At 41.5% G+C, this 14061-nt stretch overlaps 2 protein-coding genes across 13 annotated transcripts in view; one reads left to right on the top strand and one right to left on the bottom strand.

Annotated features, from left to right (window-relative positions):
* Positions 1-2847, bottom strand: part of WNT8A (Wnt family member 8A) — a 47631-nt gene extending 44784 nt beyond the window's left edge. The window contains exons 1-2 of the mRNA XM_067730229.1: positions 2724-2847; positions 2449-2587 (exon numbers count right to left, since the gene is read on the bottom strand). Of these exons, the coding sequence (XP_067586330.1) occupies positions 2449-2587; positions 2724-2847 (263 nt within the window). The remainder of the gene's footprint in view (positions 1-2448; positions 2588-2723) is intronic.
* A 330-nt stretch (positions 2848-3177) lies between these two features.
* FAM13B (family with sequence similarity 13 member B) overlaps positions 3178-14061 on the top strand; it is an 89310-nt gene continuing 78426 nt past the window's right edge. For all 12 annotated transcript variants that reach the window (XM_067731841.1, XM_067731842.1, XM_067731840.1 and 9 more), the window contains exon 1: positions 3178-3504. The gene's annotated coding sequence lies outside the window, so the exon portion shown is untranslated. The remainder of the gene's footprint in view (positions 3505-14061) is intronic.

Below are 14061 nucleotides of genomic sequence, written 5' to 3'. Positions count from 1 at the left end.
CTGGCAGCAGAGCAGAGGAACGCTGAAGCTGCCTGCACTGGGATTGCCCTATATTCCCAAGTTTCTTTGGGCAAGAAGTGGATGAGAGCTTCGTGTAGACCAGGTGTGGATAATATAGAGCTGCCGTTAGCCTAAACACCATCAGAAAAAAAGCTCTCCCTCGGCCAGACACTTCACTTCCGTCTGTTGGAAAATAATCTCACTAATTTAGTTTGGACAAAACACTTTACTGCCACCTGCTGGAATACTGTCAAAATAAATATACAAATCCACATGGGTGATGTGCATGGCAGGCACTCCCTAGGGTATGGAGTGCATAACCTTGCACAATGTGGGGTGGTCCCAGAGCCACTTACAAATGGGCCACTGTGAGAGCTACCTTAGATTCTATCTGACAGGTCCTTACTGAGAAAAACAGGTTTCAAGAGGTAAGAAGTTGGAGGTGGACCACCAGATTCTTAGGGACTGAAAGAGTAAAAAAACTGCCAGCATAAAATGCTTTTGCTCAGACCAACCAAGGTTACTATGGGTGAGAAACCACCAAAGAATGGGGATGGTGGTGTTTCTGAAAACCTTAAAAGCATTCATCTGAAAAAAAGGCAGCTTTAAACATCTACCAGGCCGAGTGTGAAACCATCACATGGAAGTAAAAGTTACAAATTTTCCTGCTCCCCTTTCTTTTCCTCTCTCTCCACCCATTTGGCTCTGGTTGGTAAGCTGGGAGAGAACAAGAAAGACCAGGCATGATGCCTGTCCAGGGCAAGCAGTTAGCCAACTGTCCCAAGCTGGTGAAGAGGGAAGTTTCACTCTTTCTGATTCAACAACCATAGGACTTTCTATTCCTAATAGAGACCACAGAATTCATGGAATCTGAGTCAGGTACATGACACATTGGCTCCACTGTATAGGTTTAAAGGGATGAGGAAATTAAAAAATAAAGGTTTTTCGTTTTCTTTTTTAAAATTATACCCCTGAATCCTGTATGTTGAACATACTGGTTACATATTATAAAGCAGGATCTGGAAAAGATATCTTCCAAGGATATGTTTTTGAGTTTTACAGGGGAAAATGTTATTTGAATCAATTCATTTGTTGAGAGCCCATACTTTGGGAGTAGGGCACATAAATGCAAGGGAGTCTCTGTCGTCTGGGTGCTTACAGTCTTGGGTTTCATACTCAGAGTAATGTAACTATTACTGTCAGTTATGTCAGCAAGAGCCTGTGTTGAATAGGCAGGGCAGGTTCAGAAGGGTTTTTACTCTAATGATTTCCTCTCATGATATTTTTACTCGCTTATGATTAAGCTTTAGAAGCGACATGTTGCCCCTGTTCTTCAAGCATGGAATCACAGGTAAAGCTTCCATTTAAGACGTTTAAAGAGAGGTGCAAGGCTAAATGCATAGGTTGCGTCTTGATTGGGCTGCTTTGAAACCAGAGTCTGTCTGGTCCTCAGTTTGGCAGATTCAGACACTTACATTTCACTTTATTCAGGCTTAATCAGGCTCTGAGAATTTAATTTGGGTAAAACAACTTTATAATTCAACCCAATGAACAGAAGCTGATTTATGAACCATGATGTGAATTTACTGAGAAAAACCGTATTGCTAGTATAACTGGTACCAGTCATGTGCTTTGGACAATTGCTTCTTACTGCATGTGTTGATTTAATTGAGAGCCCTTGAGCGATGGGAAGACTACCTGATAAGTGTGGAATCAGAGCATGGGTCTTTGTATGTTCTTAAATGATATCTAGAATTTAAGTTTACTAGGATATAAACTCACTGACAGGGATCTTATTTGCTGATATGTCCTAAGAGACTAGAACATGGTAAGCATTCAATAAGTATTTGTTGAGTGAGGGACTGAATCTGAACTAAGTTTTTTTAAACTGTTCTGATAATGGATGGGTATTGGTCCCGGTCATTAGAATCAGTAGCCCTTCTCCTAGACAGAATGCGAGCCCACAGTACATTCTTATTCAGATTCTGCTGGTTCTAGACTCTTAATGGACCCCATCCGTCTCTTATGACAGCATCAACTGGGCATGTGATACTTAAGTTACAGATGATTTATTTTACTCTCTCTGATGAAATTTGGGAGCCACCCTGACCTCTGTAACACATTTACAGATCATCTCATAAGGTGACTTTTCTTTTCTTTTCTTTCTTTCTTTCTTTTTTTTTGGGGGGGGGTAAATTTTGTCCCAAGTTCTATGAGGGTTCTTGTCTTACATTTTCCGGGTTTCTGACTTCCAGCTCAGGCAGGTAGGGGACAACTGAACTGTGGTAGTTTATATTTTTACAGACACCCAGAGTTCTTTGTGCAGGTGTGGATCTATCTACCCTCCATCAAGGAGTCTAAAGGCAGAACACTGCGTTTTACTCAATGGAAGATCTCAAAGCCCTTAACAAACTAAAGCAAAAAACGAGATTGTATGAATATTCATACCTTTGTGAACGCGTGGGAGCTGCACGGTCGGTCTGGGTGGCTATGCAAGCAAGTACAGACACCCCAGGCTCAGAGAGCTCCTCATTCTTTCTGCCTTTCAGCTCTGCCTCTGAAATTCTGGTTTTGTATAGGAAGCTCTCTGTAAGCATATAGCCCGTTGACTTACATTTTCCCAGATGCTTTCGGCACCAGAGGCATCTATGTTCTCTCTGGAGTCTAGGTCTTGTCCTTAGGTGAAGAGGAAGGGTGGGGGCGGACAGGGTCCCCCATCTAACCTCCGTCGCTGAGAATGGGAACGTGACTCACCGCTTCAGTCTGCCCGGAGGTTTCTGTTAAGATCTCGGGCTCCTCACCTAGATAACGGCACCCGGGTTTTTCTGGCGTCCTGCAGGTGGGCATGCTCCCTCCGCAGAGACCAGGAGTGACCTCGGGCTGCCGGATTTGACCTTCATGACACCTACGCCCTCTCCCCACTTTCCTCTATCTTCTTTTCAACATCCCCAGACTGAGGACCCCCAGACACCTCCCTCCGGCCCGCGCCCTGCTTCTCACATCCTAACTCAGGGGACCAAATTTGGGGTGGGAGAAGCCCGGCGTCTCTAAAGCCCACGGACTCCAGGGCTGCGGCCGCGGGGCTTTGGGGGAGGCCCGCCCTAGCTACGCGCTCGCCCCGCCCCCGCCCGCGGGCCCGCCCCTCCCCTCCCATGTACGTCACGTCCGGCCCAGCCCCTGCCAGCCCTCCGCCCTCCGCCCTCCGCCCTCCGGTCTCCTCTCGCTCGCCGTTAAGGAGGCTCTGCGCCTCAGCTACAGCCTCCGTCTCCGCTCCAGCCGCATCCTCCGTGTCTCTGCCGCCGCCACCGCCGGGGGCATCCGGGGGTCGCCTAACGGGCTGGCCCTGCGCCACAGTCGTCGCTTCAGCCTCCCGCCAGTGGCGGCCACAAGAAGCAGCTCGCTGGCCGCGGAGCCACTTGGGGCCTCAGTTCTCGCCCTCTTTCAGTTGCCGCGGGTTCTGGAGAAGCGGCCGCGGCCGGGGAACTGGGCATCGAGGTTCCAACGGTAGGTGAACGGGCGGGTACTGCGCATGCGCTGGTCCCTGTAGCCGCGGCCCTCCCCCTTCTGCCTCCCCCCAGCTCCGTGTCCCACCCGCGCCGGCTTCAAGGGCTTTGCACCTCGGGGTGCGGGGGATCCCGGGCAGTGCCGTTGCAGGTGCGGCATTCCATAGAGAGGGCCCCCTTTCTCCTAGAGCAAGAGAAGGTGAAGATGTGCCCCTGGCAGCCAGGGGGTGTGGCAGTCTTCGATTTTTCAGCCGCTGCAGTGCGCGTGAGCGGGTGTGCCTTCTCACCTAGCTCCCCCAAAGTAGAAGGCACAGCTCCCCACCCTTGTTTGCTAGCCTCCCCTGCACCCCGGACCTGCGCCGCCTCCCTGCCCTTTTCCTTAAAGCTGGGCAGTGAAGTTGATGCAGAAAAAAAAAAGTGTGGTTTAATCTGGGCTCAACTGCGCCCCTTTTTAAGATCACGTGAGATGAGTGGTTGCTGACTTCCTTAGATCGTTCAGAGAATATAGCCAAAATTGGGCTGTTGGTGCACTGGGGACTTGTCTAGAATGCATTCTGCATAGGCCAGGCTAGAGAGGGTACAGCGCTGTTTCAGATGAGGCGCCTGGTTTCCAAGATAAGGTATTAGGAAATTGAATCAGTTGGCACACTTGCCCAGTGGGAAATTGGTAAACTTCAATTAAAAAATCAATTAAAAATCAAACTGACTTTTAGAAAGGCATTTCATTCGGCTCCCCATTATGCCGTCTAATCAATGAAAAAAGTACCTAAGATTGGGCACTTACCTTATTTTCAAGTTGATGATAATCTAAAAATGGCAACTGGAACCACAGTAATGCAGATAGATTATGAACATTAAATAGCTGAGATGCACTTACTTTTAAAAGTGGACATTAAAGGATGGTTTTGAATTATTGACTTTCTGGGTTAATGTGAGGCTGTGTCTTCAACTTTCCTTTTTGTAACCTTGCATGCAATACTTGTTGGCCTGGTTGTCTCTCAGGTACTGCATTTAGTAAGTGCGTACTAGCTGAATGGAATTGAATGAACTGGTTATTATTTGTATATCTATCGGGAGCTCCTTCTTACTTTCTTAATCTCTGCTGCTTTTAAAATTTGGGCAGTATTTTAAATAATTTAATTGTGTTACCAGTTAGGGATCTGGAACACATCTTAAATGCTTGGAAAGATGTAGAAAGGCTTACCAGTGTTACAAAATTCTTCCTTAGGTGAAGTAAATGTTACATTGTGTGTTTTTAACTGTATATGTAGTGTTTTATTTATTAATATGAGTGTATAGAGTTCTGTTATTTTTTCTATCTTTAAAATTTGTATTTATTTAAAAAATTAATAGGCAATTTTTTTTAATTTTTATTTTTTGCCGTTCGCGGGCCTCTCACTGTTGTGGCCTCTCCCGTTGCGGAGCACAGGCTCCGGACGCGCAGGCTCAGCGGCCATGGCTCACGGGCCTAGCCGCTCCGCGGCATGTGGGATCTTCCCGGACCGGGGCACGAACCCGTGTCACACGCATCAGCAGGCGGACTCTCAACCACTGCACTACCAAGGAAGCCCTAGGCAATTTTTAGAGAAGTTTTAGGTTCACAAAAACATCAGGAAGTACAGAGTTGCTACATATCTCCTCCCCCACTGCATGCAATTTTCCCTCTTTTTTATATCTTGTATTAGTATTAAGTGTGTTTTTATTAGAATGCCATTGTTTTAGGACAGAGAAAATGACTGAAATGGATATATTGTGACTTGTCAGTTTTTCCCCATCAATAAAATGACAGCTACTGTTATTATCATTTCTGAATAACCTCAGTCTGTGCATGGCTCCCCTTTGTTGTACCCTGACTTTAGTATTGGGAAACATAATAGGATAAATTGTAGCTATACTTTGAAAAAAATTGTGATAAATATACATAACGTAAAATTTACCGTTTTAACCATTTTTAAGTGTACAGTTCAGTGGCATTAAGTACATTCACCGTGTTGTGCAACCGTTGGCACTGTCCATTTCCAGAACTTTTTCATCATCCCAAACAGAAACTCATAGACAGCAATTCCCCATTCCCTCTTCCTCCTAGCACGTGGTAACCTCTATTCTACTTTCTGTCTCTATAATTTGCCTATTCTAGGTACCTCATATAGGTGGAATCGTATAGCATTTGTCCTTTTGTGTTTGGCATATTTCATTTAGTTCATTTTCAGGGTTCATTCATATTGTAGCGTGTATCAGAATTTCCTTCCTTTTTAAGATTGAATAATGTATTCCATTGTGTGTATATACAACATTTAGTTTATCCGTTCATCTCTTGATGGATATTTGGATGTTTCCACATTTTGGCTTTTGTGAATAATGCTGCTATGAACTTTGGTGTACAGGTATCTGTTTGAGTCCTTGCTTTCGATTCTTTTGGGTACATAACCTAGGAGTGGAATTGCTGGTAATTCTGTGCTTAACTTTTCGAGGAACATCTAAACTGTTTTCCAGGTGTGCTGCACCATTTTACATTTCCATTAGCAATGCACGAGGGTTCCAGTTTCTCTACATCTCCCCAACAATTGTTACTTCTCTTTGTTTGTTGGTTTGTTTGATAATAGGCATCCTAATGGGGGTGAACAGATATCTCATTGTGGTTTTGATTTGCATGTCCCTAAGAGTGATGCTGCACATCTTTCATTTGTGTATCTTCTTTGGAGAAATGTCTGTTTAAGCCCTTTGCTCATTTTTTAAATTGGTTTTTGTTTCTTTGTTGTTGAATTACTTTAAAAAAAAGTTACTTTAAAAAGTTATTTTGTACGTGCATTAAATCTTTTATCTGAAAATCTTATTGGTTCTTAAAATGAATGCAATACTGAAATTTAAAAAATAGAAATTGGGGTAAATTCCCTGGCAGTTCAGTGGTTAGGACTCCGCACTTCCATTACAGGGGGTATGGGTTCGATCCCTGGTTGGGAACTACCCGCATGCCACGCAGTGCGGCTAAAAAAATTAAAATAAATAAACAAATAAATAAATAAATAGAAATTGAAAATTTCTGTTTTACACATAGGTAAACAACAGAGATTTTACATCTGAAAAAGTTTTCCAATTATTTAGTAAGTCACAGTATATTAAGCTCTCAATTAGGTATATATCAATACCGAGAACTTATTTCCATAACCTCAGCATTACAAAGGGGCACGCATTAAATGAAGATCCTATCCTCACTAATGAGTAAGATTAATGCTCCTAAACTTTCCTTTGTTTATAAAGTATTTTGTTAACATGGCTAGGAGCAGAGGAGGGGATTACTGGATGGAGAAAAAGGAAGTGTAGTATGTACACATGAACTTGACCTGAATCAGTGTTCCCCAAGTGGCGCAGAAGGCCAATATGTGAGGAGGTTTACTTTGGGGCCTTATAGAAGAGCCAATTTGATTGGACATGGAAATAATGAAGGATTTTTGGAATGGAATGTAATAAAGGCAGGTTTAATGCACCAAATCATACTCACATGAGATATTAATGGTAATGGCATTAAGAGTAACTCATTATCAGATTTATTTATTCATTCACTGGATATTTTTCTCCTTCTAAATGTCAGAGATACATGAAGGAGCAAAACCCAAGCAGTTACTTGGTGATGGTTGCATAATTGTAAATTTACTAGACATTAAATTATACACTTGAAAAGAGTGAATTTTATGATATGTAAATTATACCTTAATAAAGCTGCTTAAAAAAGAAACAAAACCCATTAGTGGACTTTAAGGAACTTATACTCTGTTGGGAGAAAGAAACTTTAAACAAACACAGAAAGGACTATATAATAAAACTTGTGATGAATGTTTTGGAGCCAAGGAATAACATGTCCTAAGGAAAACTGACAGGGGATATCATTAGGTTGGATGGGTTGGAGAAGGCCCCTCCAAGAATGGGACTTAAGTAAGAGCGGAAGATGAGTAGGAGGAAGTGAGGGGGAGAGTGTTTGAGGCAAATGAACCAGCATGTATAAAAGTCTTAGGTTGAGGAAGATGCAGTGGCTTGACAAGATAATTTAATGAAATTTATTGGATTTCTACTAGAGAAGGAAATACCCTGAATCTTTTCAGACAGGTTTTTACCTAGTTTTAGTGTATATTTTCTTTTTCTTTTGTATATGATGTATAATAATTCTTATATTTTTGGTTTTAAACAGTTTTCAGAGAGATGTCTGTCTGGTTTCTATTGCCCTTTTCTGGAATAGAAAAATAGAAAATAGAAAAACTTGAGTTGTTTACTTATTCTTAAAATATGTATTTTTGCTTTTATGTATCAATTGAAAAGTAAAAATAAAACTGAAAAACACTTGTTGATTGACATAGTAGGTGCTTAATATTTAGGGGGAAGGATGAGAGGAGGTTCCTTTTGGACACCAGTCATAGTGGATTAAAAATTTGGAAAGGTGAAAGAGGTCAAATTTAGGATCAGATAAGGTGAGAGAATTTTTATAGGAAAAGCAGACCATATAGTGGTTCATTATAGAATCACTTTTGAAACTAATGATTTCAAAAGATATATATTTTTTATGTTAAGGAGTATTCTAGTGTTTGAATAATGATTTTTGATTAGCAAGTACAGAATATTTAAGTGTTTTATGAATCACCTTTACGAAGTATCGTTTCATACATTTCAGTGAAATTTCAAACAATATTTTCAGTTTTGGTTGTAGTCATTGTTGCCTGAAAGAGCATCAGCCTAAAGGGCAGCAGACTTAGAGTTCTACTCACTAGTTTAGTGACCTACTCACTAGTTAAGTGACTTTAAACCAGTTTCTTCAGCTCTCTGAGATTTTTTTTGTTTCTTTTCTGAGAAAAAGTGATAATCTGCCATGCTTATCTCACAGGGGATGGTTGTGAGGATTCAGTTGGATAGTGAACTGGAAAGTATACCAGAAGTGATAGCATCATTTCAGATACTGGAGTTCTGCTGTTGTGTAGTGTTCTCAACACAGGAAATAAAGATGAAATCATATTTTTTGCTCTCAAAGTTTATAATCAAGTGGAAAAGACAGATACAAAAAATAAGTATAGTCAGTGCTTTTTTGTTCATTTCCCAGGTTCCTTTTTTTTCCCCCCAGCGCAGTTTTTACACAGTCAGTGCAGAAAGAGAATGTTGTTCTCTCAAGGGACCCATTTGGCTAGAACAAGTTGTGGAATTACCTCCAATGGTAAAAAGAAAAAAGAAAAAAAAAGTGTATTGTAGTTTTGTATTAAAGAACAATAAGAAATGATATGCTAGTCTTCTTAAGACTGTACTCATTAGTAGGCCCTAGGTGAGCACGTTTTCAATGGAGAAACATGAAAGGTGAAAAGTTACCAGAATAGAGGAGTCTTGAAGAGTCAACATTTGTCAAAATTGAGATTATATGCATGCATATAATTGACTGGAATATGTGCTCTCTTTACATATATATGCTTTCTCAGGTATTTTGTGTTGCCCTCTAAATTGTAGAGCTGGTATTTTTGGGGGGGCCAGTCATTGTGTTGGTGCTTAGTGGGAAGAGCTAATTTAACACATAACTCACTTTGACTTAATAGAAGATCATGCTAGAGTAGTGATCAGTGACCTTGGAGTGAATGTGGGGTAAAGGAACCTGTTGGGAGCCAGCTTGCTCCAGCACATTACAGGCTTACCCTTTCATCAGGAGACAGCATTTAAAGTGTCACCTTTTCTCATACTTTCATGAGTAAGATTAAACATCCCTCTACCACTCTTACCTGTTTTTCATGCACTGATATGTGAACCTTCTAAAACTCTACATCTGACCGATAAATATCTCAAAAGGTCATCCTTCATCCTTTGGGGAAGTTTGGAGACTAACTTTAGGTACGTTATGGTTTCCTTGGCTTTTTAAAATTTTTTTGCAGTATGCGGGCCTCTCACTGTTGTGGCCTCTTCCGTTGTGGAGCACAGGCCCCGGACGCGCAGGCTCAGCGGCCATGGCTCATGGGCCTAGCCCCTCCGTGGCATGTGGGATCTTCCCGGACTGGGGCATGAACCCGTGTCCCCTGCGTCGGCAGGTGGACTCTCAACCACCGTGCCACCAGGGAAGCCCTCCTTGGCTATTTGAATCAGAATTGTGGCTGATTTACAAGTAAATGTGAGAGGAGTTCTTTTTGCCTTTGTAATACTGCTTTTTATTGTTCTGGTTTCTTAAGACTTAAGTTACTGTCATTAGAAAGATTTGCAGTTAGATCCAGCAGCACATTCTAGCATCACCATTTACAAATATTGACGTTTAGCTCAGTGACTTGAGGCTCACAGTACATGTAAAACGGGAATAGTGCCTGCCTCATAGCATTCTTGTAGGTATGAGAAATAACTTGTGAAGTACTTACAGGTATTCCATAAATCATAGTTCCTTTCCATAATTTTTAAAAAATTATAGTTGATTTACAATATGATTTGTTTTTAATATTATTTACAATATTATTATTATACATTCCAGATGTACAACATAGTGTTTCAATATTTTTATAGATTATACTCCATTTAAAGTTGTTATAGGGGCTTCCCTGGTGGCGCAGTGGTTAAGAATCTGCCGCCTGCTAATGCAGGGGACGTGGGTTCGAGCTCTGGTCTGGGAAGATCCCACATGCTGCAGAGCAACTAAGCCTGTGCGCCACAACTACTGAGCCTGTGCTCTAGAGCCCGCGAGACACAACTACTGAGCCCATGTGCTGCAACTACTGAAGCCCACGCGCCTAGAGACTGTGCTCCGCAACAAGAGAAGCCACTTCAATGAGAAGCCTGTGCACTGCAATGAAGAGTAGCCCCAGCTTGAAGCAACCAGAGAAAGCATGCGTGCAGCAACGAAGACCCAATGCAGCCAAAAATAAATAAATAAATAAAGTTGTTATAAAGTGCTTTCCTTTCTTGATTTGATTATCTTTGGTTATTGCTGGGAGTAGATATGGCAGCCACTTTTGATGTTTTTTGTTTTTTTTAAACATCTTTATTGGAGTATAATTGTTTTACAATGTTGTGTTAGTTTCTGCTGTGTAACAAAGTGAATCCGCTATACATATACATATATCCCCATATCCCGTCCCTCTTGCATCTCCCTCCCACTCCCTATCCCACCCCTCTAGGTGGTCACAAAGCACGGAGCTGATCTCCCTGTGCTATGCGGCTGCTTCCCGTTAGCTAGCTATTTTACATTTGGTAGTGTATATATGTACCATGTATATATAGAAGTGTATTTATTTAGTTTTTAAGGAGGTGTTCTCCTCTTGTTAATCTTCTTAAATTTGAATAGTCAGTATTATTTGCTTCTTATTTATGTCTTTAATCAACATATATTTTATTTTATTTATTTTGTTGTGTCGGGTCTTAGTTGCGACAGCTGGGCTCCTTAGTTGCGGCATGCATGTGGGATCTAACCCATGCCGCCTGCATTGGGAGCACAGTGTCTTAACCACTGTGCCACCAGGGAAGTCCCTCAACATATATTTTAAACATTAAATTATGTGTTAGGGATTGTATGAGGCAATACAAAGATGATACAGAGGTGTTACAAAGATGAAATGACAGGGTTCCTACCTACAAGGATCCTCTCTTTTGAAAAAGAGACAGACATATTTTTAGATTCTATGGGATGTTTGCTAAAAAGGTAAGAGATAACTTAGGAGCAAAAGGAAGGAGAACTGTCTGCTTCAGGAAGTCAGGGAAGGTTTGACAGAGGAAGCTGGAGTTGAGACTTGATGGTGGCTGGAAGTTTGGTGAACAAGATGGAATTGGACATGGTGTTGAGTTAGGACTCCAAGACAGAAAACAATGTGCACAGCTTGGGAGATGTGGATTGTGAATTTCAAGTAGTTAAGTATTGTTGGAGAGTAGAGTGAGGTGTAGGAGTGGCAGGGAAGAAGATTTTACTGGTAGGTGAAGTACTTGTACACCACGTAAGAGTTTGCAGTTTACTGTGTACGTCAGAGGTTCTTAAAACTTTGTATGTATTGTAATCACCCAAAGAGCTTATTAAACATACAGAGAGCCCAGGCCAGGCTCTCCTGGATGCTAGATTGGGGTTGTGGCTGTATATTGAATATCTGTATATTGAACAAAACTTCCCCATCCCCAGATGAAGTTAGGAAACCAGTGCTGTAGGTCACTGGTCTCAAAAGTGAGGTGCTGGCACTTTGAATGGGCAGGATGACCTATTAAAATGTGTGTGTAGGTGGAGGAATAAAATTTATGTTTCTACTTATTTTTTATTTTATTTATTTTTAAAATAAATTTATTTATTTATATATTTTTGGCTGAGTTGGGTCTTTGTTGCTGCACGCGGGCTTTCTCTAGTTCTGGCGAGTGGGGGCTACTCTTCGTTGTGCTGTGCGGGCTTCTCATTGCAGTGACTTCTCTTGTTATGGAGCACGGGCTCAAGGCGTGTGGGCTTCAGTAGTTGTGGCTTACGGGCTCTAGAGCACAGACTCAGTAGTTGTGGCGCATGGGCTTAGTTGCTCCGTGGCATGTGAGATCTTCCCGGACCAGGGCGCGAACCTGTGTCACTTGCATTGGCAGGCGGATTCTTAACCGTTGTGCCGCCAGGGAAGCCCTGTTTCTGTTTATTTTTAATGTTCAATTTTTTTTTCTTTTGCCACGCCATGAGGCGTGTGGGATCTTAGTTCTCCAACCAGGGATCCAACCCGTGCCCCTTGCAGTGGAGCCCTAATCACTGGACTGCCAGGGATTTGTTAAAATGTTATTTTTCTGTATGTTTATTATGTGCATAATATACTAGGGTATTCGCTATTCTGCTTTAGATATAACATACATATATGACAGGTATGTGCATAATCTTTTTCCTGTTCAAAAAATTTAGAGCCCAGGGCTCTAGGCATTGGAAAACAGTTGAGGAATTTTGTGCAGGGGAATTCAGGTTAGATTTGATGAGGATATCAGTGAGGAGAATAGATGAAGGGACTTAGTTACAGGGGATTTTATCTCTCTTTGGCTTTATTACTTTTGTTTTGCTTTGAAAGCTTGAAATCATGGGAGTTTATAAAATAATTGACTGTGGCCATGAAACCCTTGCCTGAATACTTTGCATAAAAGAGGGATAAGTGAGCTGTCTCAAGGTGAAATGTTTTGTTTAGTGAGTTGCAATCTGCAAAATATATGTGCTGTATCTAGTACCATGATTTGGGGAGTGTAGTTATACAAAATATACTTGATTCATTGCTCATTGTAGTTTTGTGGAATCACCATGGGGGAGGATTGGTCCCTCAAGAAGTATGTTAAAGTGCGCACAGATGAACAAATCCTCAGGCACAGGGGTAATAATTGTTGCGATAAATACTTTATAATCTTTTTTTTGTTTTTTAAGGCAAAGAAATTCCTCAACTTTTGAGTATTAGAGCTCGCTTTAAAAACTTTCTAGTCCTGGGACCTCCCTGGTGGCGCAGTGGTTAAGAATCCACCTGCCAGTGCAGGGGATACAGGTTCGAGCCCTGGTCTGGGAGGATCCCACATGCCATGGAGCAGTTAAGCCCGTGCGCTGCAACTACTGAGCCTATACTCTAGAGCCCGCGGGCCACAACTGGTGAGCCTGCATGCCACAACTACTGAAGCCTGCATGCCCTAGAGCCTGTGCTCCATAGCAAGAGAAACCACCGCAAGGAGAAGCCCGCGCACTGCAACGAAGAGTGGCCCCCGCTTGCTGCAACTAGAGAGGGCCCGTGCGCAGCAATGAAGACCAAACGCAGCCATAAATACATACACACATACGTACATACATACATACCAACGTAGCCATAAATACATACATACATACATAAATACCAATGCAGCCATAAATACATACATACATACATATATAAATAAATAAGCAAGCAAGCAAACTTTCTAGCCCTGAATTCTCTTTTAGTTATATATACTTTGATAAATTACTTAAGGCCAAAGTCAATATGAATTTATTTATTTTTTAACTTTTAATTTTATGTTGCAGTATAGTTAACACTGTTGTGTTAGTTTCAGGTGTACAGCAAAGTGATTCACTTATACATATACATGTATCTATTCTTTTTCAAATGAATTTAATAGTTGATGTAAATGACTTGGTATTTTCCTGATCATAGTAGCATCTACGGACATTTGACAGATAAGTTTATATGCTGTTGAGATGTTTGTTTAACTTTTCTGTTTGCTTGGTACTGTTAAGGATTCAGACAGATTGATGCCTTGTCAGTTTCTCAGGCCAGGAGGGAACCACAGATTTAGCATACTGGCAAATTTTGTAGTACCATCCTTGTTCAGTCAGAATGAAAGAAGTGCCTTTTCCTTTGTTTGATAAATTGCTTAGAGCTTATTAATGAAAAGATGAATGTATGGAGCAGGGGTACATTATCTCTGTTCCCAAAGTTTACCATCTTTATTGAGACTCAGCTCCCTCTTGGCTTTTCCCTCTTTTTATACTAGTGATAGAGCTTTTTTTGTTTTTGTTTTGTTTTAGCAATTTTTAAAAAAGTATTTATTTATTTGGCTGCGCTGGGTCTTAGTTGCGGCATGCGAACTCTTAGTCGTGGCATGTGAA

Source organism: Pseudorca crassidens, chromosome 3, assembly GCF_039906515.1.
Source record: "Pseudorca crassidens isolate mPseCra1 chromosome 3, mPseCra1.hap1, whole genome shotgun sequence".
In the NCBI taxonomy this organism is placed as follows: Eukaryota; Metazoa; Chordata; class Mammalia; order Artiodactyla; family Delphinidae; genus Pseudorca; species Pseudorca crassidens.
Note: the sequence above shows the minus strand (reverse complement) of the source record. Positions and strands in the feature narration are given on the sequence as shown.